The sequence below is a fragment of the Fistularia commersonii genome, chromosome 30 (assembly GCF_037954325.1).
Source record: "Fistularia commersonii isolate RoL2024-O1a breed Wild chromosome 30, RoL_Fcom_v1.0, whole genome shotgun sequence".
In the NCBI taxonomy this organism is placed as follows: Eukaryota; Metazoa; Chordata; class Actinopteri; order Syngnathiformes; family Fistulariidae; genus Fistularia; species Fistularia commersonii.
In genome coordinates this window covers 1,314,970-1,337,818 of record NC_141313.1, presented here as the reverse complement: position 1 = coordinate 1,337,818, position 22,849 = coordinate 1,314,970, and the positions used below count along the sequence as shown (strand labels likewise).

The 22,849-nt window shown below is 45.8% G+C and overlaps 1 protein-coding gene across 2 annotated transcripts in view; it reads left to right on the top strand.

Annotated features, from left to right (window-relative positions):
• The window catches only part of gabbr1b (gamma-aminobutyric acid (GABA) B receptor, 1b), a 170,534-nt gene that overhangs the window by 24,160 nt on the left and 123,525 nt on the right, over positions 1-22,849 (top strand). The window contains exons 1-2 of one of the 2 annotated variants that reach the window (XM_086177739.1): positions 15,206-15,229; positions 21,910-21,987. In XM_086177739.1, the coding sequence (XP_086033865.1) occupies positions 21,918-21,987 (70 nt within the window). In that variant the 5' untranslated portion in view covers positions 15,206-15,229; positions 21,910-21,917. Of the gene's footprint in view, positions 1-15,205; positions 15,230-21,909; positions 21,988-22,849 lie in introns of those variants that run through there. The other variant, XM_086177738.1, reaches the window with a different exon arrangement.

The following is a 22,849-nucleotide window of genomic DNA, read 5'->3' as shown; positions in this document are numbered from 1 at the left end:
GCTCTGCAAACTCTGCACGTCGGAATGATGGAACTATAACTTTCTAGATCAAATTTACGAAACCCGGCAGCGCCGTCGCTGGAGGACGTCGTAAACCCAGGAGCGACCGATTATACAGCTTTTTATTTGGACCGACTCGGACGCTCGATAAACGAGGATTACGACACAAAGGAGATGTAACCGAATCGCCGTCACTGCATAAATGTCTCTTTTAAGCAGATACGCGGCCGTATGTTTCCATATCCGGGCCTCTCGGCCAATCAGCATCCAGGAATCCGCCGCACAATACCACCTGAAATGTTCTGCAAAACAAATATCTGTCACGCTTGTAATTACATTTATATCTCTCTGCTGGAAGTAATACCACTTTGGCAGCTAGCCGCGCGGCTAGCTCCGCAGCTAGCCCGTACGGCCGCGCCTCCTAGCATAACACGAACATCTCAAGGCGTTTTTTCTGACTCTCTCTTCTTGCTATGAAAGGGATCCGTGTTTCCTTGCGTTTCCTTAAATCCGTCTGCGTTATTTGTGCAGTTATTTGCGCGGCAGCTGCGCCTGGAGTTAGCGTAGCTTGTGTTTTTACGACAACAGATGCACCGCGAGTACTGTACGCGGCGTACGTTTATTTATTGCAGAGCATTTCTAGTCGAGCTTGTTTTTTTTTGTCTATTTTCTCATGCTGAACAGATGATTCCGGTGGGGGAACAAAAGGCTTTGCAGAGCGGCATGGGGGCAAACCTTGTATGACAAGCCGACGAGAAGCCCTGCACCGCGGCGGGTGGCGGCCATTTGTAGCAACGCAGAAGATAACGCTTTGTGGAAAGAAAAAATAAAAAAAACGATCTGGGAAAAACTTCCTCGATCGCCGCAAACGTCCACTAGACGTTGCTCCTAATTACATTTGAAACAGCCGGCGGTTGAAAACAGCCCGCGAAAGCTTTGATACGGTTAAATCAAGAGGAAGCGGCGTTATGAAACAATAAAGTCTTTATAAAATATTCATAATTCCGCTTTTCTGGCTCGTGGGAGGAGGCCGGGTCCGCGCCGGACTCGTCGCCAGTCCGGATGCGACCAATCGCAGAACCGTCCGACCGTTCACCCTCTCGTTTTGCGTCACCGAGCTGTTTTTTTTTTTCTGTTTCCCACCAGGAGAGATCAGACAGGTTTGCTGAACGACCGCCGAAACGCCAGAAGGATATTAAAGTTGCCGCCGTGGAGCGAAACTAAGAACTTGACTCCTAATAAGACTTTGCGCTTCACTGGTTTCCACCGGCAGCACGGCGGCGCAGAGGTTAGCGCTGTTAGCACGGTTAGCGCGTTAGTGCGTGGGGTTCCTCAGGGTTCTCCGGGTTCCTCCCACATGCTGGAGGTTCGGTGGAGACCCCGGATTATTGACCTTCAACCCTGACCGCAGGTCAAGCGGCGTAAATGATGAATGAATGAATGAATGAATGAATGAATGAATATCTCGCAGGATGAATCCAATTCCGCTGTCTATTTACTCGTGTTTTCTTTTTTTTTTTTGTCTTGCGATCTTCTGTCTTCTGCCTTTCTATTTTTATTTATATTGATATTTATTTCCTTTTTTTGTTGACATTATTACTGTTAAACTGCTGTGACATTTCAAAGTTGAATTTCAAAGTTGCATGCCGACATTTATTGAAAAAAATCTTCCTCCAGATAGAATAATGATCCCAAATACGCTCTGCTTGAAACACAAATATAGAACAAGCAAAGCTTAATGCTATACGATATATAAATTTATATGACACACACGCTAAATCGAAATTCTGTTGAAAAAATCACATCAATGGCATTCATTTCTTCAATAAAATAAAATATAAAAATAATTTTAAAAAAGGAAAAAAAAAATAGAAAAATAAAAACAAATATACAGTATATATGTATGTATAAATGTATTATTATACAGGAAAGGAAATCAATAAATATAAATAAAATTTGAAAAAGGGGAAAAAAAAAGAAATTTAAGAAAAGGAAAAGAAAAATAGAAAAATAAAAACAAATCTATATATGTATGTATAAGTATATTACTATACAGGAAAGGAAACCTTTAATTGTAAATATAATTTAAAAAAAAGGGGAAAAAATAGAAAAATAAAAACAAATATACAGTATATATGTATGTATAAATATATTACTATACAGGAAAGGAAATCTATAAATATAAATTATATTTAAAAAAAGGGAAAAAAAATAGAAAAATGAAAAAAAAAATTAAAAACAAAAAGAAATATATATGTATGTATAAATATATTACTATAAAGGAAAGGAAATCTATAAATATAAATAAAATTAAAAAAAAAACGGAAAAGAATAGAAAAATGAAAAAAAAATAGAAAAAAAAATCAAATCTGTATATGTATGTATAAATATATTACTATACAGGAAAGGAAATCTTTAATCTATCAATATAAATAAAATTAAAAAAAAAAAATGGAAAAGAATAGAAAAATGGAAAAAAAAGGAAAAAAATTGAAAAAAAAATCAAATCTATATATGTACGTATAGATATATTACTATACAGGAAAGGAAATCTATAATCCATCAATATAAATAAAATAAAATGAAAAAACGGAAAAGAATAGAAAAATGGAAAAAAAATGAAAAAAAATAGAAAAAAAAATCAAATCTATATATGTATGTATAAATATATTACTATACAGGAAAGGAAATCTATAAATATAAATAAAATTTAAAAAAAAACGGAAAAGAATAGAAAAATGAAAAAAAAGGAAAAAAAAAATTGAAAAAAAAATCAAATCTGTATATGTATGTATAATTATATTACTGTACAGGACAGGAAATCTATAAATATAAATAAAATTTAAAAAAAAACGGAAAAGAATAGAAAAATGAAAAAAAAAGGAAAAAAAAATAGAAAAAAAAAAATCAAATCTGTATATGTATGTAAGGAAATCTACCCACAGGGACGAAAAGCCAAATCATGCTAGCGGGTCTAATTGTGTGTCGTGGGATTATTTCAGGCCCGGCAGATTAGAGCTAAATCCCGACTTAATCTCGGAGCTCGGAGTCCCTCGGCGGAGGAAAAGGCGAAGGTGTTTCCACGTTTCTTTCCGTCCGTGAGCCTCAGCTGTTTGCTGGTACTCGAGGAGATAAAGACCTCCGACCTCCGACCTGCTCCCACGCCACCGGCCGCCATGACGGAAAAAAAAAAACCAAATCCGTCGGAGTGTTTCTGCTTCCCGGCAGCGACCTCAGACCTGCGGACGGGAGCCGTGGTTATTTTCTCCTCCTCTGTGACCCGACAGCGGAGATGATGGCGAGAACGTAGATCCACCTGGTCCGGCTTCTTCTTCGCCGGGTGTGTTTCGCCATTTTGAAGGCCAGACGGAACGCTGAGAGCTTCACGTGGAGGATGGGATGTTTTTCAGAGAGGAAATCTGCATTCTAATTAATGCTAATTACGCCGCGGCGGCGGCGGCGGTGGGCTTTTGCAGCTGTGTGAGGTCCTGAAGCTCCGCCTCCGAGGTCCAACCAGTCACATCTCACAGAAAGATACGCAAGAGTTCATCCGTTCATTGACATGATGTGGCGAGACCATCCTAGACAAGACTGAGCTGCTCTTCCTCCTGGAGAAAAGGTCGTCCTGTTGACGACACCGTGGTGAGGACGACCACGACTGCGAGAAACCTGGTTGTGGTCCTAGACGACCAACTGTTGTTCTCAGGGAGTCCAACGTTCCTGCAGATTCCTCCTTCCCAACATCAAGAAGATGTCCTCTCAGAGGATACGGCGCAGATACTCATCCAAGCTCTGGTCATCTCTGGTCTGGACGACTGCAACTCCCTCCATCAGGCCTCTGGAGCTTCTTCAGAACAACGCCTGGTGTCCAACCGACCCACATTCTCCCACAGAACTCCCCTTCTTATGTCCCTTCTTGATGCCGCCCACATCAAGTCCAAGCCCCCGGTGCTCACCAATGGGTTGGCCCTTCTTATCTCCAGGGTATGCTTAAGCTACATGTCCCTACCCGTCCCCTCCGATCTGGCACCTCTTGGCGACCGTCCACCCCGTCACTCCGAGCCCCGTCTCGGCTCCTCGACGGTGGAACCAACTCCCGGAAAAGGTCAGAACGGCGAGGTGGCTTCCCATCTTCTGTTGGATCTGAAAACATACCTCTTCACCAAGCACTACCCTACTAATCACACTTAGCCTCCAGATGAAGATGAACGCTGAGCCGAATGTATTTACGTATCTGCTTCTGATGGCTCTTTGGTTGAGAGTCACTTCACGCTTCCGACTACTGGTGCTTCGGATCTTCGATGACTGAATTGCTCTTCTCGTAAGTCGCTTTGGATAAAAGCGTCTGCCAAATGACTGGAATGTAACAATTATTCACTCACAAATTCACATTTCTAGACACCCGCAACCGTTCACCCTCTCATTCACACGTCCAGCATTCAATCAATCCTCTCCTCCGGTGTTTGTTTACTTTTTGCTCTCATCCGGAGTTTTCCGTGAACCTCCTCCGTCGGAGGATAATCCCGTATTCCCGGTGTTGTGTTGATTATTTTTGCCGCGAGGTGTTTCTGTGCACCAAGCTCTTGTTGACGTAGCTTTTCTTGCGTCCGCTTCTGGATTTTAGCGTCCGCCGCCTCAGTCCAGCGGTGGACCGCCGGAGGAAAATCAATTCTTCCGTTGATTGAAAGTATAGGAGTATTTTTTTCCCCTGCAAAATGTCCGTCAGAGATAATGGGATGTGAATATATTTTCATATTTCGGGGAGGTGATCGCCGCCGCCGCCGCAGGGGAAGGCGTGGCGGAATGAGTGACGCGTTTCTGTTTCCAATTACCATCCTGGCATTTTTTTGAAATTGTATTTTTATTTCCGGGTCTGTTTTATCGACATTGACGCCTCATACCGGTGATGTTTGATTCATTCCGCCACCGAGCTCGTGACTCAGTTCGCTCGTAGATCGAATAAAATGTCCCCGTTTAAATGAAACGCGATTAATCCGTTCCACTTCCTGGTTTGGTTGCGTGTTTTACTGTAATAATGAGTAAAAAATAAAACAAGAGGTAATAAATGTATTCATTTTGAAGATGGGATGTAGGTTGGGTGGAGGAGTTTTTCAGTTGTCGCCCTATCCTTAGCTTAGCTTACTGGCTGCACACTTGATGCTACAATGCTATGCTACATTTTACGTCTCAACACCATTTGTGGACGGAGTGAAGACGCAACTCTTTTCAAAACCGACCTGCTTTGAATCGACTTCTTCTCTTTACGGACGAGTCGACCACACGCACTCCTCGTTTCTCTCTGGGCTAGCTGGCTAGCTAGCTAGCTAGCGGCAGCGTGTCCCGCCATCTTTAAACCCCACTTTCAGTGATTCTCCGTTCCCTCTGGTCTTGTCTGGAGACCCGGAACCAAACCAGATGATCGTGGAGGTCTGGTTTGGAACGTAGCCGCTTGGCTAACGTAGCTTTTTTTTGTTTGTTTTTAAACATGTTGCTAGACGTTGATAGCCTTAACTTTGACTCTTTATATTCGAGCCCCACGTCGGGCGGCTAATTTGGCGGCGCACGAAGTAGAGCCCTCGTCCTTGGTTGGATTCAAGATGCTGAACCCCAAACTGCCCTGGCGTGGCCGGGCTAATCCATGATGGGCTCATTAATAAAGTATAAATTATAAACAATCACTGGCGATGGTCTTGTTGCTGGAGAGGTGACCTCGGAAGGTTCCTCACCTGCCGTGGAGATGGTGAGGAAGTGGAGCGGGAAGTGGTTTAATTACAGCCGGGGGAAAAAAAAAACTGATTCCCTTGTAGTTTTCAGTGAAGAGCTGCCAACACACACCAAAGCAGGGGTCTGAAATCACATCCCTGTGTGTGTGTGTGTGTGTGTGTGTGTGTGTGTGTGTGTGTGTGTGTGTGTGTGTGCAAGCTGCCGCTGGCGTGACGCCACTGCCTGGAACTCACGGTTGCTACGCTCTCGTCACGGATCACCTGCCCGCCGCCTCCTGGCATCCCGGAAAAAGAAACCCCGGCAGCGGGAGCCAGTTAGCATCAACGGTTAGCGTCCATAGTTAGCGTCAACCATTAGCGTCCACGGTTAGCGCTCCCGCCTCGCAGCCAGGGTGTCCACGTTTGGATTCTGCTGGGGTTCTTCAGGGTTCCTCAGGGTTCTCCGTGTTCCTCCAACCAATTTTACAGGACACACTGCGCTCAAAAGTCTGTCCAAATGTTTTAGTGCCACTTTGGCGAGCGACCGAGCCGCTCCGCTGGATTGGTTGTCGGAGCGTTCCCACCTGATGCTAGTACGTCGTGCTAATGTGGGTTCTCGGTTGAATACAGGGTGCATCTAACCCTATTCTCCATATCCTCCTCTCTCACACCAACTACCTTCACATTCTCTCTCACTACGTCCATAAATCTTCTCTTTGGTCTTCCTCCAGACCTCTTGCCTGGCAGCTCCAATTCCAGCATCCGTCTACCAATATATTCTCTATCTCTTCTCTGTCCATGACCCAACCATCTCAGTCTGGCTTCTCTGACCTTCTCTCCAAAACATCGAACATGTGCCGTTCCTCTGATAGACTCATTCCTGATCCTCTCCATCCTGGTCACTCCCAAAAAGAACCTCAACATCTTCATCTCTGCAACCTCTAGTTCTGCCTGCTGTCTTTTGGTCATTGGAACAGTTTCTAGTCCAAACATCATCGCTGGTCTCACCAGTGTCTCCTCCACCTTTCCTTTCATTCTGGCTGATGTTCTTCTATCTCTTAGTACCCCTGACACTTTTCTCCACCCATTCCAACCTGCTTGGACCGTCTCTTCACCTCTTTTCCACACTCTCCTACGCTCTGGACTGTTGACCCCAAGTCCGTGGAATCCTCCAGCTTCTTGATCTCCACTCCCTGTAGCCTCACCATTCCACCCGAGTTCCTCTCATTCACACACATATATTCTGTCTTGCTGCGACTAACTTTCATACCTCCACCTTTCTTCTCCTACTACAGATCACAATGTCATCCGCAAACATCATGGTCCATGGAGATTCCTGTCTAACCTCATCTGTCAGCCTGCCCATCACCATTGCGAACAAGAAGGGGCTCAGAGCTGATCCCTGATGGAGTCCCACCTCCACCTTGAACTTCTCTGTTACCCCTACAGCACATCGCACCACTGTCTCACAGCGAGCATACATGTCCTGCACCAGTCTAACATACTTCTCTGCCACTCCAGACTTCCTCATACAATACCAGAGCTCCTCTCTTGGCACCCTGTCATATGCTTTCTCTAGGTCTACAAAAACACAATGCAGCTCCCGCTGGCCTTCTCTGTACTTTTCTATTAGCATTCTCAACGCAAATACTGCATCTGTAGTACTCTTCCTAGACATGAAGCCATACTGCTGTTCACAAATGCTGACTTCTGCTCTCATGCGCCTTACAATGCGGTGCACCTTTGGTATGAGAATAGACCCGTTCTCTGCTATTGTACCTTATATTGCGGTACCTTTTGAGACGCAAAATACGGTATGCGTGAACGAGAGAGTGAATGTTGCCCTGTGGCGTGGACCGGCCCGGGTCCAACCCCGCCTCTCGCCCTTTGACCCCAGATATAGGGTCAGCATCGACCCGAACTGCAGGATAAGCAGCGTGGAGAATGAATGAGTGAGTGGACGAGTATTTTTCTGGACGAACGTGCCGACTGGAGACGGGATCTCATGAACTGCTGCGCCGTTAGCTTTCCCTCCGCTTTAGCTTTTTAACATTTATTTTGACTGCGATTTCAATAATTCATTGCAAATTTCACAGAAAATAGATTTCACGGCTCACGTAAAAAAAATACTTGTATGATTAAGTGATAATATATTTAAAATTTATGTATATTTGATAAAGTGATAGCGGCTAACGGCGCCGCTCGCTATCAGCTAATCAGACCTGCGGCGCCATTGAGGAGCAGCCGGTCGTCACGGCGCCCGTTAATTACAACCTCGGCTTCACACCCGGGCGTGACGGCGGGAAGCCTCTCGCTCCAAACGTTATTTATCCATTGTTTGGGTCGCTATCCAGCAGATATCGGCGGCGTCTCCCGCGAGCACCGACCGAGACGCCGGTTTCAATTGGAAAAACTCACGGCTGCAGATCGAAAATCTGCTGCTCGTGCTTCCAAGTGTACCGTTATTTAATAATATATACAATAATGAATAACAATAACATCAGATATTTACACAGAAACATTTCTTTATACTTTTACTTAAATACAAATATGTGGTGGAAATGCATTTTTCGTCGTGATGGTCCACTCTAAAGGTCCCTATTGGTTCAGTGACAGTGTGGTTACCATGGCGCCCAAGAACCCGTGTCCTCCGATTGGTCTTTTTTTTTTTTATTCTTCTCAGACGGTTCATAGAAATCTGGAAATAGAGAAGCTCCCGCTAAACATCACCTCTGGAAAGTGCTGCTCTTCATGGGTCCAGAAGCAGAAAGCATGATGTCTCCTAGTGGATGTTCTCAGCCGATCCCCCTCTAGATGACACCACAAGACTTTCACGTGAAGACATAAGTCTTTATTTCTGGGAGATTTAAATCACTCCTGACCTTAGGTGACCTCAGGTGACCTAAGGTAGCCTCGGATGACCTCAGGTGGCTAGAGGTAGCCTCAGGTGACCTCAGGTAGCCTCAGGTGACCTCACATGGGCACAGGTAGCCTCAGGTGGCTAGAGATAGCCTCAGGTGACCTCAGGTAGCCTCAGGTGACCACAGGTGACCTCAGGTAGCCTCAGGGGACCACAGGTAGCCTCAGGTAGCCTCAGGGGACCACAGGTAGCCTCAGGTGACCTCAGGTAGCCTCAGGTGACCACAGGTGACCTCAGGTAGCCTCAGGTGACCTCAGGTAGCCTCAGGTGACCTCAGGTAGCCTCAGGGGACCACAGGTGGGCACAGAAGCTCCTCAGTTCTGCTAATAGCCTCTCAGAACCAGTTAATCCCGGACCTCAACCCGACCTTCTCTATGAAGGATCATCACACACACTTTTGGGCCGATTATATTTCACGCTGACCCTCGTCCACCTCATGTCTTTGGTGGAGGTTCTGCGGGGAACGAGGACGTTCAAGGTCTGGGTATTTCAGAACAGCACATTACTAATAATATCAAGCTTTAAGAACACGAGTGCAGGAGAGAAAACATGGAGGTCAGAACGTCCTCCTCGCAGCCAGAAGGTCCCTGGTTGGAAGAGAGGGTGAACAGTCGCTTGTTTCTACATGAAAATGCAAATGAACAAGTGAATGGTTGCTAGTGTGTGTGTGTGTGTGTGTGTGTGTGTGCAGTTATGTTAGCGTCAGCTAAAATGCTGAGTCGTCCTCCCTTCGGTCTGGTCACGTCGCGCCGTCTGTGCTAACGCCTGATTCACAATCACTCAGTTTTGGCGGAGTGAAACTTGACATTTTGGATTCTGAAGATTTATCTTGGCTGAGAAGGCCAGGCGGGAGATAAAACCAGCGGGCCGGAGGTGCTGGAGCTGAATATTTAGCAGCGGGACTTTGTATGCCGAGGGGGAGGAAACGGCGAGCTCCCTCACCAGTCCGTTAGTCCATCTCAGTCATACATGTCCTGCACCCCAGTGACAAATTCTTCCTTTCTTTGGGCTTTTCCCTTCAGGTGTCGCCACAGCAAGTCCACTTTCTCCATCTCACCCTATTCTCTGGATCCTCCTCTCTCACACCAACTACCTTCATATCTTCTCTCACTACGTCCATAAATCTTCTCTTTGGTCTTCCTCCAGACCCCCTGCCTGGCAGCTCCACCTTCAGCAACCTTCTACCCAGATCTTCACCATGAACACTCCTTTGTTCATGTCCAAACCATCTTAATCATCGATTTGTCTCGGTCATACATGTCCTGCACCCCTGTGACAAATTTTTCTTTTCCTTTGGTCTTTTCCCTTCAGGTGTCGGCACAGCGAGTCCACTGTCTCCATCTAACCCTATTCTCTGGATCCTCCTCTCTCACACCAACTACCTTCATATCTTCTCTCACTATGTCCATAAACCTTCTCTTTGGTCTTCCTCCAGACCTCTTGCCTGGCAGCTCCAATTCCAGCATCCGTCTACCAATATATTCACTCTCTTCTCTGTCCATGACCCAACCATCTCAGTCTGGCTTCTCTGACCTTCTCTCCAAAACATCTAACGTGTGCCGTTCCTCTGATAGACTCATTCCTGATCCTCTCCATCCTGGTCACTCCCAAAGAGAACCTCAACATCTTCATCTCTGCAACCTCTAGTTCTGCCTGCTGTCTTTTGGTCATTGGAACAGTTTCTAGTCCAAACATCATCTCTGGTCTCACCACTGTCTTGTACACCTTTCCTTTCCTTCTGGCTGATGTTCTTCTATCTCTTGGTACCCCTGACACTTTTCTCCACCCATTCCAACCTGCTTGGACCGTCTCTTCACCTCTTTTCCGCACTCTCCTACGCTCTGGACTGTTGACCCCAAGTACCTGAAATCCTCCAGCTTCTTGATCTCCACTCCCTGTAGCCTCACCGTTCCACCCGAGTTCCTCTCATTCACACACATATATTCTGTCTTGCTGCGACTAACTTTCATTCCTCTCCCTTCCAGAGCATACCTCCGCCAAAGCGCTTGGGAAATAAAGACGGTTTATTTTACGTCCAGCGGCGCCTCTCTTTTGGTGGTAGTGAAGTTCCAAGTAGATATTTGATGGTATTTACAGATCTTGAAAGTGGTTTTCTTTTCGGTCCACCGAGCCGGTTTCGTCGCGGCGATCTTGCGACAGCTTTTTGAGGCGTTTGTTGTCGCTCTCTTCGAGTTCTTCCTCCGAACGGCGGTCGTGAAGCCGTTGGTTTTGTCAGGAGACACGTATTTTATAAAATTAATTTTTGTTTCATGTTTTTCTTTTTTTCGGGCTAGAATAAGGCTATTTCGTCCCAAAAAAAAAAAAAAACACAAAAAAAGAGCCAAAAATGCAAGAAACGAATTACAAGCAAACTTTTCGAGCAAACTTTTCCTTAGATGCTTTTAAAGTGAATAATCATGTGGTTTTTTTTTGTTTGTTTTTTTTGCACCTCTAGTAAGATATATCATGCCATATTAACATTTTGGTATCTTAACATTATCTTGACAATTTTTGAGTCCAGACCCTGGAAAAGGATACTTTTTTCACATATGTACAGATGTGGAAACTAAAATATGCAGTTTTTCATGGAAGGAAGAATTAGAAAAACAGAGCAAAACATAACAAACAGAAAATATGGAAAGATACCGAGAGACAAGGTTTAATATCCAAGTGTGCAAAGCGTGTTTATCCAGAATAATAATATATGCAAACAAACAACTGTTTGACTCTTATTTCAAATTTACGCTTTTTTTATGAACTTTTTTTTTTCTCATTTGTTTTGGATTTGATTTTTTTTCCAATTTTTTTTTAATTTCTGCATTCTGATCATGCTTTTTTTTTTTAAAAAAAAAAAATATCTTTTTTTCTACTTTTTTTAGATTAAATTTTTTCATTTTCCTTTTAAATTTCTGCATTCTAACCACGCTTTTTTTTTTATAAAAAAAACTATTTTTTTAGATTTGAATTTTTCATTTTTTTTTAATTTCTGCAGTCTGACCTCAATTTTTAAAAAAAAAAGGAAATTTTTTTTCTAATTTTTTTAGATTTGATTTTTTCATTTTCTTTTTAAATTTCTGCATTCTAACCACGCTTTTTTTTTTTATAAAAAAAAGGGGGAAAAAATTCTAATTTTTTTAGATTTGAATTTTTATTTTTATTTTTTTTTAATTTCTGCATTCTAACCATGCTTTTTTCTTTTTTTTTTAAAAAAAAAGGGAAAAAAAACAATTTTTTTTCCGATTTGAATTTTTTTTTTTTTTTTTATTTCTGCATTCTGACCTGCACTGTAAACAATAAAAACATGAAAATCCGCATTTGTAGGTGAAAGGTCGCATGGATCCCTTCCCCCCCCTTTCTCCTCCGAGCAGAAGGTGGACGTGAGCTGGACGTCACCACCATCTCCACCGCGCTCAACCTTCTCCGTCTCGTCCCTTCTTCCGCCGCGTTACTCAACACGTAACCTTCAAGACATCGATCATCAACGCTTTCCTCGCGGATCCTTCCGGCGTTCAGCCACTTTTCTTCACAAATGTGCCGAGTCACCGTTGATCACACTCATTGATAGGAGGAGGCGACGTTCCGATGGAAACAATGGAGCGCCAGATGATGACGTGCCGTCGGCTGAACATTCATCACCCTGACATCGGCCTCGCCTCGCCTGATTCCATTTCCAAAACGCCTCCTCGGAAAAAAACGTCGACCGGCTCCGTCGTATGAAGATCCGAAAAAAAAAGAAAAAAAAATCGCCGTCACGCCGAGCCGGCGGAGTGTTTACGGCGGAAACCCAAATTTAATCCATTTCTTTCCACCTGTCTTTTAATGCAAATCGCTGATATCCCTTCCTCTCTCCACACACACACACACACACACACACACACACACACACACACGTCTACAACCAGGAGTGAAGCTCTGGAGCTTTTCCCACCACATTTCCATAGAAAAAAAAAACAAACAAACCAAAACATGCACATTTGCACAAGAACATGAATGCATTTTAACACACACACGTCCTCTCCAGCCTCGGATGTGTGTGTGTGTGTGTGTGTGTGTGTGTGGTTTCTCAGCCCTCATCAGGATTCAGCTTCAGTCCGGTCTCGGTTTTGTTGACGGGAGATTAACCCGGATCAGGACGTGGAACTTCTCGGTGCGTGAGGAGGTGAAGGTCATCTGAGAACCAGAAGAGTTTAAATCAACATTATGTACAACATAATCAATAATACACATTAATAAATATTTTATATTTAATATAAAAAAATAATGACAACATTTTTTCATTAATAAATATTCAAAAAAAATAAAAAAATAAATATGAATGTAAATACCTAAATAAATAACAAAAAATATAGATAATTATTTAAAATAGCGTATGACTTTTTTTTCACCTCCTTGCACAGCTGCTGCTGCCTCGCTGAACAAAACAAAGGATTATATTTAATCCTGATTGGCTGAAAAGAGAGAGTCATTAGGAAGGACAACCTCTGCGTGTGTGTGTGTGTGTGTGTGTGTGTGTGAAGATGTGGAGGTGCTTTTTTGGAGTGAATGGATTTGAGTCAGCACGTGGTAGATGTTCTGCAGATAAAGGCACACGGAGATGTTTGGACAGAGAAGGGGGGAGAAGATCCAGGTGGAAGGATGCTGGAGTTGGAGGTCCAGAGGAAGTCCAGAGAGGAGGTTTATGGGTGGAGTGGAGAAGGGCTGGAAGTAAGAGGGTTAGAGGGAGTGAGATGATTGACCGTGGACATAGTATGTGCATAGAAAGTATGATTTGTCTTTGTTTCGGCCAAAAAGATGACTTCATTAAAAGGGTTCTGGAGAATAAAAACAGAAAAACAGATGTCCCAGAGAGGGTTCTGATGGTCACCAGGATGGGAGGAAACCAACCATGATTGCAAGGCAGGTTCTCTGATTGCAGCGAGAGCCAATGTTGTCCAAGCTAGGACTTATAATTTGAGTATGTTCAGCGGTTGGGTTTATGGGTATGTTGGGATACTCTCGGGTACTCTAAGGTACACTTTGGTACACGAAGGTACGCTGGGAAATTCTAGGGTACTCTAAGGTACACTTGGGTACTCTAAGGTATACTTGGGTACACTAAGGTGCGCTGAGATACTCTAGGGTACTGTAGGGTACACCTGGGTACACTAAGGTACACTTGGGTACACTAAAGTGCACTGGGATACTCTAGGGTACTGTAAGGTACACCTGAGTACACTAAGGTACACTTGTGTACACTAAAGTACACTGGGATACTCTAGGGTTCTCTGGGGCACACCTGGGTATACTAAGGTACACTTGGGTACACCAAGGTGCACTGGGATACTCTAGGGGACTCGAAGGTACGCTGGGGTACATTAGGGGACGCCAGGGTACACAAGAGTAGCTGCACCACCCAGTATGGAGGTTTGTCCGACAAACAGAGTTTGCCTTTTCGGTTACTACGCGACACTTTCAGGAAATGTCGTCAGTATCTCCAGGCCTAAATTGCGAGGGCGAGATGTAAACATTAGAAATCCGCTGAGCGTTTGGTTCCAGAAGCAGGATGTTTTACATTCAGCTGGGAAAAAAAGGAAAAGCAGCCATTAAAACAAGACATCAGTGCACTCGAGATCCTGACCAGCCTTGGATCAGACTCGGCCTGACGGGAGGAGAAAACACTCTTAGACAAGACGGGAAACCTTAAAAGATGGCTTTCCGGTGATAAAACACTGAGTACGGTACATCTGGACAAATTCAAACTCTGGAGACACCATTAAGTCCTCCTTGAGGGACCACTTGTCATCTCCGCTGGCTATCAGACACAGTGTGATCCCATCATGTGACCAGAGGCCGGGGTAGTGGTGGTGGTGGAGTCGGGGGCGGGAGGGCGCCCAGCCCGAGACCTCCATCACAAACAAGATGTTCAGCTGATGTGTATCACATTCCCCGCGGGTTTCCTGCTCCGCCGCTGTCAGTAAATGTACTTCTAACCGGGACTCTTGATTAACTGTGCGATTCGGCGGCTGCTACCTTTTCCAGAGCGGAGAAATGAACCGTGCACCTTTTCGTTTGTCTGAAGGACTAGTCTGGAGAACACTCTGCTCTCACCACGGTGTTCGAGGTCAGCAGGAAGTTAGCCTTTGGAGCTAAAAGTTGCCGTGCGCTATGCTAAACCGACGGTGTCATCGGCGCGTAGCGTCCGTCCGTACAAAAGGTTACATATTAGCCTTTATCACCACAGGCATGCTAAACGCTAAATACAACCCGGCACCTCGGACCCCATAAAGCACTTTAATGTCCTCGAACGGCGCTGTCTTTTTCTAACCCCTTGCCATTCGGAGAGGCGTTGCCACGGTAACCTGTTTTACCATCTCATTTCCGAACAAAGCGACGTTTTTCAACAGGGCAGCCAGAGCCGCCGCTACCCGGCCGTCGCCGACGGAAGGTCGCGGACGCATCAGGAACCCCGCCGATGTTGTACCTGCCTGTCAGTGCCGTCCCCGACGGCGCCGCTAAGCTTCCAGACACCCGACAACCACGTTTGAATAAGAATCAACCGGGCCGCGGTGGATACATGACAGCGACGTGCGGTGAGGATGCTAGCTTGGGAGCTACTGACTCTTTCAAGGTTAGATTTACAAATACTGGACCGTGTTTTGCGGACTATAAGGCGCGCTGCGTTATAAGGCGCATGATAAATCTTACGGTTTATGAAGGGAAACTAAACAGTCTGTTTGGTTGAACTTTAGTCACCTCACTCACTCCGACACTGTTAAAGTAGGTTAAGGGAGGTAAGCGTACTATGTACTCTTCTCTGATTGGTTTACAGTTGGCCGCGATAGTGGACATCTGAAGTTAGCGCGAGGTTGGAACCGCTTTCTATTCCAGCACGACATCATGAATTATCTAACGTGGCCTGAAGTTGCACCCCGTATTCAACCGAGAGCGTGTTAGCGTGTTAGCGTGTTAGCACGACGTCCTCGTATCGGGTGGGAACGCTCCAACAACCAATCAAGCGGAGCGGCTTGGTCGCTTTCCAAAGTGGCACTAAAACATTTGGACAGATGTTTGAGCGCACTGTGCTCCATAAAATTGGTTGGAGGTCAGGAAGCACAACAAGAATTCATACATTAGGCACCGGATTAGAAGGCTCATGGATGATTTTGGAGAAAATGTAAGAGTTTTAAGAGCGACAAATTCAACAGAGTAGCAAACATTGACCTTTGACCCACTGGCTGCTTGCTAATTGTCTACTGGTTGTGTTTTCTATCCCTTCCCAGCATTCTTTCCACACCTGAAGGTAGAGTACATATTTGGCCAAAGCAGAATGTCTCATGCGTGGTCTTACCTCCACTCGGAAATGAAATCCGCCGGCCTATCCTTCCGGATGCAGCCTCAATGGCTTTATTTCTTTTAGTTTTAAAAGAGATTCTTGCAAGGGAGGATTTTGGCCGAACGCTACATTCTGGACGTACCGCTGTGTTTGAAAAGAGCGTGTTATTTTCCGTCCCGACGTTTGAAGCAAATCATTGAGCTCCGGCGTTGGTCTTCCATTATTTATCGCTTCCAGTTTTGATTGAAAGTCCAGTTTTTTAACTCATATATAATCTGCCCTTTACGCAATCAAAAAAAATCGAAGCAAACGGATCCGTCGCAGTGCACTTGACTTTCTGTACGTGACTCTTTTTCAGCTAGCATATTACCCACAATACTTTTTGTCTGTAATACGTGAAGTAGAACGATAGCAGCACACAATAGCTCGCTAATGCTAATGCTAACGCTATGTCCAGCGTGGTATGTGGTGAGCTTCCGTTTCTTGCAGGTGCTTGTATTCGTTTCCGTTGGTAAATCAGAGAAAGTAAAGCTCGCTAATGCTAATGCTAACGCTAACGCTATGTCCAGCTAGCTGTCCATCATCCGATGACAGTCAGGGGTTTCCAAAGGGTCGAGGAAAAAAATGAGACGCTGAAAGACCTGAGTCTCCTGAGAAAGAGACTTCCTTATTTACTGTATCTGTTTTTAGTCCAGTCTAGTTGCTATTTGACGCACTTTTAGTCTGTTTTCTCCTTCGGTCGGTGGAATTAAAGCCCGATTTTGATCGGAAAAACCCGACGGACATTGTTAAAGAGGCAAAACGAACTCACCGTCACCTGGACGACTGAGAACCTCCACACACCGGCTGATTTGTACTTTGACTCGATCAGTGTTTCGTGTGATTGGTGTCAAAAATACAGCAAGGTTTTAGAGCCGACCTTATTTATTGACGTGTCGCTGACGTTCTTTCTCTTCTTGCCGGTGCTTGTACTCGTTCCTGTCGCTAAATCAGCAAAAATAACGGCTTCTCCCATGAGAGCCCCTTGCTAACGCTAACACCAACGCCAACGCTATGTCAAGCTAGCTGTCTGTCCTTTCCACATCGACACATCTTTGTCCCTCAGGATGGTACAGATGGTCGACTCAGCCGTGTCGTAGTAACACCAACACCGCGCTCACCTTTAGCTAGCATTTCCTTCAGATCAACTTCTCCTTAGCACCATCAGCTAATGGCGCTATCACCATCACTATCATCAGCACCCACGACTTCTATAGGAGGCGTTATGAGGCTAGCTTACTGAAAAAACAGGTTGCGACCTGAGAACTCAGCAAAGAACCGTGTAAACAAAGCGGAGTAGCACGCTACAACTGCCGCTAAGCTACATTCTTTTAGATTTGGATGGAAAACTTGTTTGTGGAGCAGCTGGAACCTGGAGCAGCTCCTGGGCGGCGACGCTCCTCAAACCCATGTTGTGTTATTTAAGCGCCGATAAAGTGGCGTCCGACGGGACCAGAGCAGAAGGTCGGACGTTGGTGTTAGACGTTCTGGAGATGATGCACGAAATGTGTCAGATGATGCTGGTGGTCAGATGATGGTGTGACGTCTCACCTTCTGCTGGCCTCCAGGAGGCTCCATCACCTTCTTCTCAATGGTTCCACCAAGTACAACATCATCATGTTCTGTCAGCTTCCAAAAAGTAGTGAAAGAGTGAATTCTGGAAAAAAAAAAATTCTACTCCACGGTGTGTGAGCCTTTCTCGTGTGTGTGTGTGTGTGTGTGTGTGTGTGTGTGTGTGTGTGTGTGTGTGTGTGTGGGTACAAGTGTGTTATCAAACAATCTGACAGGAAGTGGTGTCTGGTGGTGTTTCAGCTCATCAAAGCTGTGACAGTAACCGGCCGAAACACCAGCAGTCAGAACACCCCCACGTAAGAGTGTGTGTGTGTGTGTGTGTGTGTGTGTGTGTGTGTGATTGGTTGCCTAGCAACAGCACAACTTCAAGCTTCCCTTCTAGTCAGGGGAGGATACTGCCTTCTGCAGTGTGTCACCTGTCACTGACTGCATATTAGAGTATTAGAGACACACTAAGAGGGTGTGTGTGTGTGTGTGTGTGTGTGTGTGTGTGTGTGTTGATGATAGCGGCTTCATCCCTCTCCACATGAAAGCATCAAATTGCAGGTTCCCCTCACAGATTGTCAAATAGAGCCTCGCGCATTTGTTGCAAAGGAGAAGGAAGCTGCTGTAAACATCAGCTCCATCAGAGGACGGCTGATGGACGGACCTTCTCTCCAGCCGTGGAGATCTTCTCTGGTGTCTGCACGGGTTCCTCAGGGTTCCTCCACGCCGTCCAAACAGGTGCAGGAGGTTCCCTTCAATGTTCAGATATTTGCACCAGAAGGTGTGGCTGGTGTTCTCCAGGAGAACCTTGGTAGCTGCCGAGCTCTGAGTCGCCCCAAAACCGAGCTCAGGTTGTTGTGCAGCAAAAGGCGGCTGTATTTCAGCGCACGTCACATCAGTCGGTCCTGCGGCGGCGGCGGCGGCGGCGGCGGCGGCGGCGGCGGCGGCGGCTTCCCTCCCCGCCTCTGGAATCTTCTTTGTACCGGCTTGAAGAAAAATGAAACGCTCCAGCTTTATCCCCCGCCCGCCCGCCCGCCACCGAGGTTCCAATAAATAATCACCCTCTTCAATCGGCCTGCAATTACGCCTCTTCAAAAGGGAGAGCGTGCACGTGTGCGCGCACGAGTGTGTGTGTGTGTGTGTGTGATGCAGTAAATCCTCCAGAGGGACGGCGCCGTGTGGGATTTCACGGCTTCATTATTCACCTTTCATTAGATATGGATGAAAATGGGTCCGGATTGAGGCTATTGATTTTTTTTCTTTTAACGAGTCCTCGTCCTCGTCCGGGGACGCTACGAGTTTCACGTCCGCGTTTTCATTCGTTATCTAAGTCCGCTGTCATTGGGTCGTCGTGGCACCAGGACGCCGACTCCGATGAGGAGTTTCCCGATTGGGTTACGGTGGCTTGTTATGGAAAAGTAAGAGTTGACCGGTGGAAATGAGGTCTAATGCTATGCTAATAGACGTGTTGCTTGTTCGGGACCAAAAGAGCAACTTTTTTGGGATTATGTGGACTGGAATGTGAAAAGGTAAAGCCAAACAAAGGAGCGTAACAACCATCTTAGCTTCTGCCCATCAACTCTTATAATTTAAAGACCGAGCCACCAGAACCTGGAGCCGCCCAAAACTCTGGGAAACTCCTCGCAGGTCACTGGACGTGAAGAAGACTCTGGTCTGAGGCCCGAAACGTCCATAAGTGAAGAAATTCAAGTAAATTCACTGTCAACTGGACGACTGAGAACCTTTATTTGTGGCAAAAATGCAGAAATTTGAAGGTCATCTTACTTTTTGTTGCCTTTCTGGTGAGCTTCCGTTTCTTGCGTGTGCTTGTATTCGTTTCTGTTGATAAATCTGTTGATAAAAGTAAAGCTTGCTAATGCTAATGCTAACGCTATGTCCAGCTAGCTGTCTGTCATGCGATGACAGTCAGGGGTTTCCAAAGGGTCGAGGAAAAAAGTGAGACGCTGAAAGAGCTGAGTCTCCTGAGAAAGAGACTTCCTTGTCTACGGTATCTCTGTTTTTAGTCCAGTTTAGTTGCTATTTGACGCACTTTTTCTCCTTCGCTTGGTGGAATAAAACCCCTGATTTTGATCGGAAAAACCCAACGGACATTGTTAAAGAGGCAAAGCAAACTCACCGTCACCTGGGCGACTGAGAACCTCCACAGACCGGCTGATTTGTACTTTGACTCGATCAGTGTTTCTTGTGATTGGTGTCAAAAATACAGCAAGGTTTTAGAGCCGACCTTATTTATTGACGTGTCGCTGACGTTCTTTCTCTTCTTGCCGGTGCTTGTACTCGTTCCTGTCGCTAAATCAGCAAAAATAACGGCTTCTCCCATGAGAGCCCCTTGCTAACGCTAACACCAACGCCAACGCTATGTCAAGCTAGCTGTCTGTCCTTTCCACATCGACACATCTTTGTTCTTCAGGATGGTACAGATGGTCGACTCAGCCGTTTCGTAGTAACACCAACACCGCGCTCACCTTTAGCTAGCATTTCCTTCTTCAGATCAACTTCTCCTTAGCACCATCAGCTAATGGCGCTATCACCATCACTATCATCAGCACCCATGACTTCTTTAGGAGGCGTATTGAGGCTAGCTTACTGAAAAAACAGGTTGCAACGGGAGAGCACAGCAAAGAACCGTGTAAACAAAGCGGAGTAGCACGCTACAACTGCCGCTAAGCTACATCATTCAGAATTGGATGGAAAACTCTTGTTTGTGGGCCGATTTGTTGGCGTTCAGGGAACCAACTGATGATCTGATGGCCTCCGAGAGGTGATGTTTCCCCTGCTTCGGGTAGAAACCTCCTCCTGCGGAGGCTGGAACGGCGAGCGCCGTTCTTTGAAAGCCCCGTTTTTAAAGCAAATAGAGAAAATCTGTTGTTGTAAATATATCATTGGGAGTGTCTGGGTGTCTGCCTCCAGTCCATCCTGCTCCGGTGGACCAGAAAAATGAATCTGGAGCTCCGGTAAGCCGGCGGAGGATCAGGGGCTGGAGTTGGCGGCCGATTCCTCCCCGAGCGTTGATCCACTTCCAGGCCTCCTCTCTCGCTGAAACCCAATTACCGCATCCTGTTTTCTGGCACGGATAAATCTAAACCGGCGTCGTCCCGGTCGTCTGCGAGCGAGCCGGAGCTTCGCCTCCGAACGCTCCGTCCTCTCCGCCAATCACGGGGCCACGTGGGGTCATTCTGCGTCAGGTGGACGCCGGCTAACGGCGTGTTCCCTCGGGCTAATCAGCCGTTAGCCGCGCATTTTCAGCACTAACGGCTAACGAGGCTTCAGCTTCTTCAGGTCTGACGGCCTGTGGGGAGTTTCCCATTATAACTGCCAGGGTTTTGGTGATTTGTTATTTAGCATCATACGCTGCGGCTTAAACAACGACGCGGATGATTTATGGATTTTTTTGGGGGCTGGATGGACTTTTCCTTGTCTTATTTATCATTCATCTTTTTCATCAGCCGGGTTACAGCCACAGTTTGGAAAAAAAAGCCTTTCCAGTACGTATTTGTGGGGATTAGCGCTATGGATTTAATTACAAGTGTGTAAATATCTCATGCTACTGCGGCCCATATATGTTTACATTTAGTTATTTAGTTATTTTTAGCTGGTGCGGCTTATATTCAGGTGTGCTCAATATTCCGGAAAATACGGTCAATGTAAGAGTTGATGGACTGAAACTAGGTCCAATGCTATGCTAATGGTAGTTGCTATGCTAATAAAGGTTGTTATGCTATAGGGTGTTGTTTTGCTAAAGGGGGCTGTTAGGCCAATAGAGTTGCTATGCTGATGGAGTTGTTATGCTAATGGGTTGTTATGCTAATGGGAGTTGTTATGCTAATGTGGGTCGTTATGCTAATGGTGTATCATTCATTAGGACAAAATAGCAACGTTTGTGGGATTACCTGGATGTGAAGAGGAGCTGCAGCCTCTGCTGAACAAAGCAGTGACACCTGTTGGATCTCATGGAGGCTCAGACCTGGTCTGGTTCTGGTGCTGGATCTTTCCCGGTCGTTCTGAGGGTGCAGAAGATCCCGGTGCGTCTTGGTATTGATCCCAGTGTCTGAGGCCTCCTTCACTGTTTGGAGACGATATTTCTGTTTTGACAAAGATGGCTTCTTTGACTCCTCTCTGGACCGTGGCGTCCTGTCCTGAAGCTGCAGCAGAAGTTGTTCAGTCTCTCCGGTTGATCATCACAATAATCCTCGTCACGTTCTCCATCTTCTGCAAGTCCAGTTCGAAGCTATTTCCATTGCGTGTGTGGAAGTACCTTACATTGCTGTGGTAGCTACCAAAACAAAAAAGGTTACCGCTCTGTGGCGCTTTGTTGTGCTAACGGCTATCCGCTAACAGCTGTGCTTGTGTCTCTGCAGGTGGAAGGATGCTGCTGCCGTTCCTGCTGCTCGTCTCATCGACGTCGCTAGCCGCGTCCGCCTACAACACGTCTGCCGGTATGCTAGCGCCGTTAGCTGTGCACGGATTCACGGATCACAATCACACACCTCTGAAGACGGCAGCTAAGGGAAAATTAGCCGGGGTTGCGGCCAAATAGCTTCTTGTTGTCTTGTTCGAAACGTATCGCTAATTCGCCGGTTCATTCGTTCAATATGTATGTAGTTTTGCTAGTTTTGCTTGATGCTAGTTTTGTCGCGCTACCACAAACTAGCCCTTTGACACGAAACAAAAGCGAGCTTTTTTTCTGGAAAGAAAAGGAGCAAACGATGAGACCGCAGAAGCGTCGCAGCAAAAAGAAAGCTGCAATTAAAAGAAAATATCAGGTGATACAGAAGCTACACATTATTAGCGCTTAGCGGCTAGCTCATGAAGCTACGAACGCACTTGATCGTTGGAAGATCCTTTTCCCGTCGCAGCGGCGATGAGCTTCACTTTGCCGAGCTTCCTGAAGGTCCGAGGTTCTCCTGCCGTTTCTTACGCAAACGTTCCTCCTCTGCAGCTGCGTCCACCGTGAAGCGTTTATTAATAGCCCGGGGATTTTTTATGATTTTTTATTCGCTTTAATCGGCGAATCTGAAAGTGGCATGAGTCACTCGCCGTGGCGCCGACCCGTTTAATTTTCACCCCGATCATTTCACGCTATCTGATCACGCGTGTTAAGCTCCAGTTCTTCCTCCCACGCCAAGTCTGGCTCCGTCTTCCTCGAACGGACAATCGTTTTTTTTTTTTTTTTTTTTTTTTTTTTCCGCTGGCAGTTGACAGCTTGGAGAGAGACGACTATTTTTTTTTTCCCTGCCTGTTACATCCGAAGCAATTAAATCATCCGACTGTTTAAACCCGCGGACGTAGTGATGACGG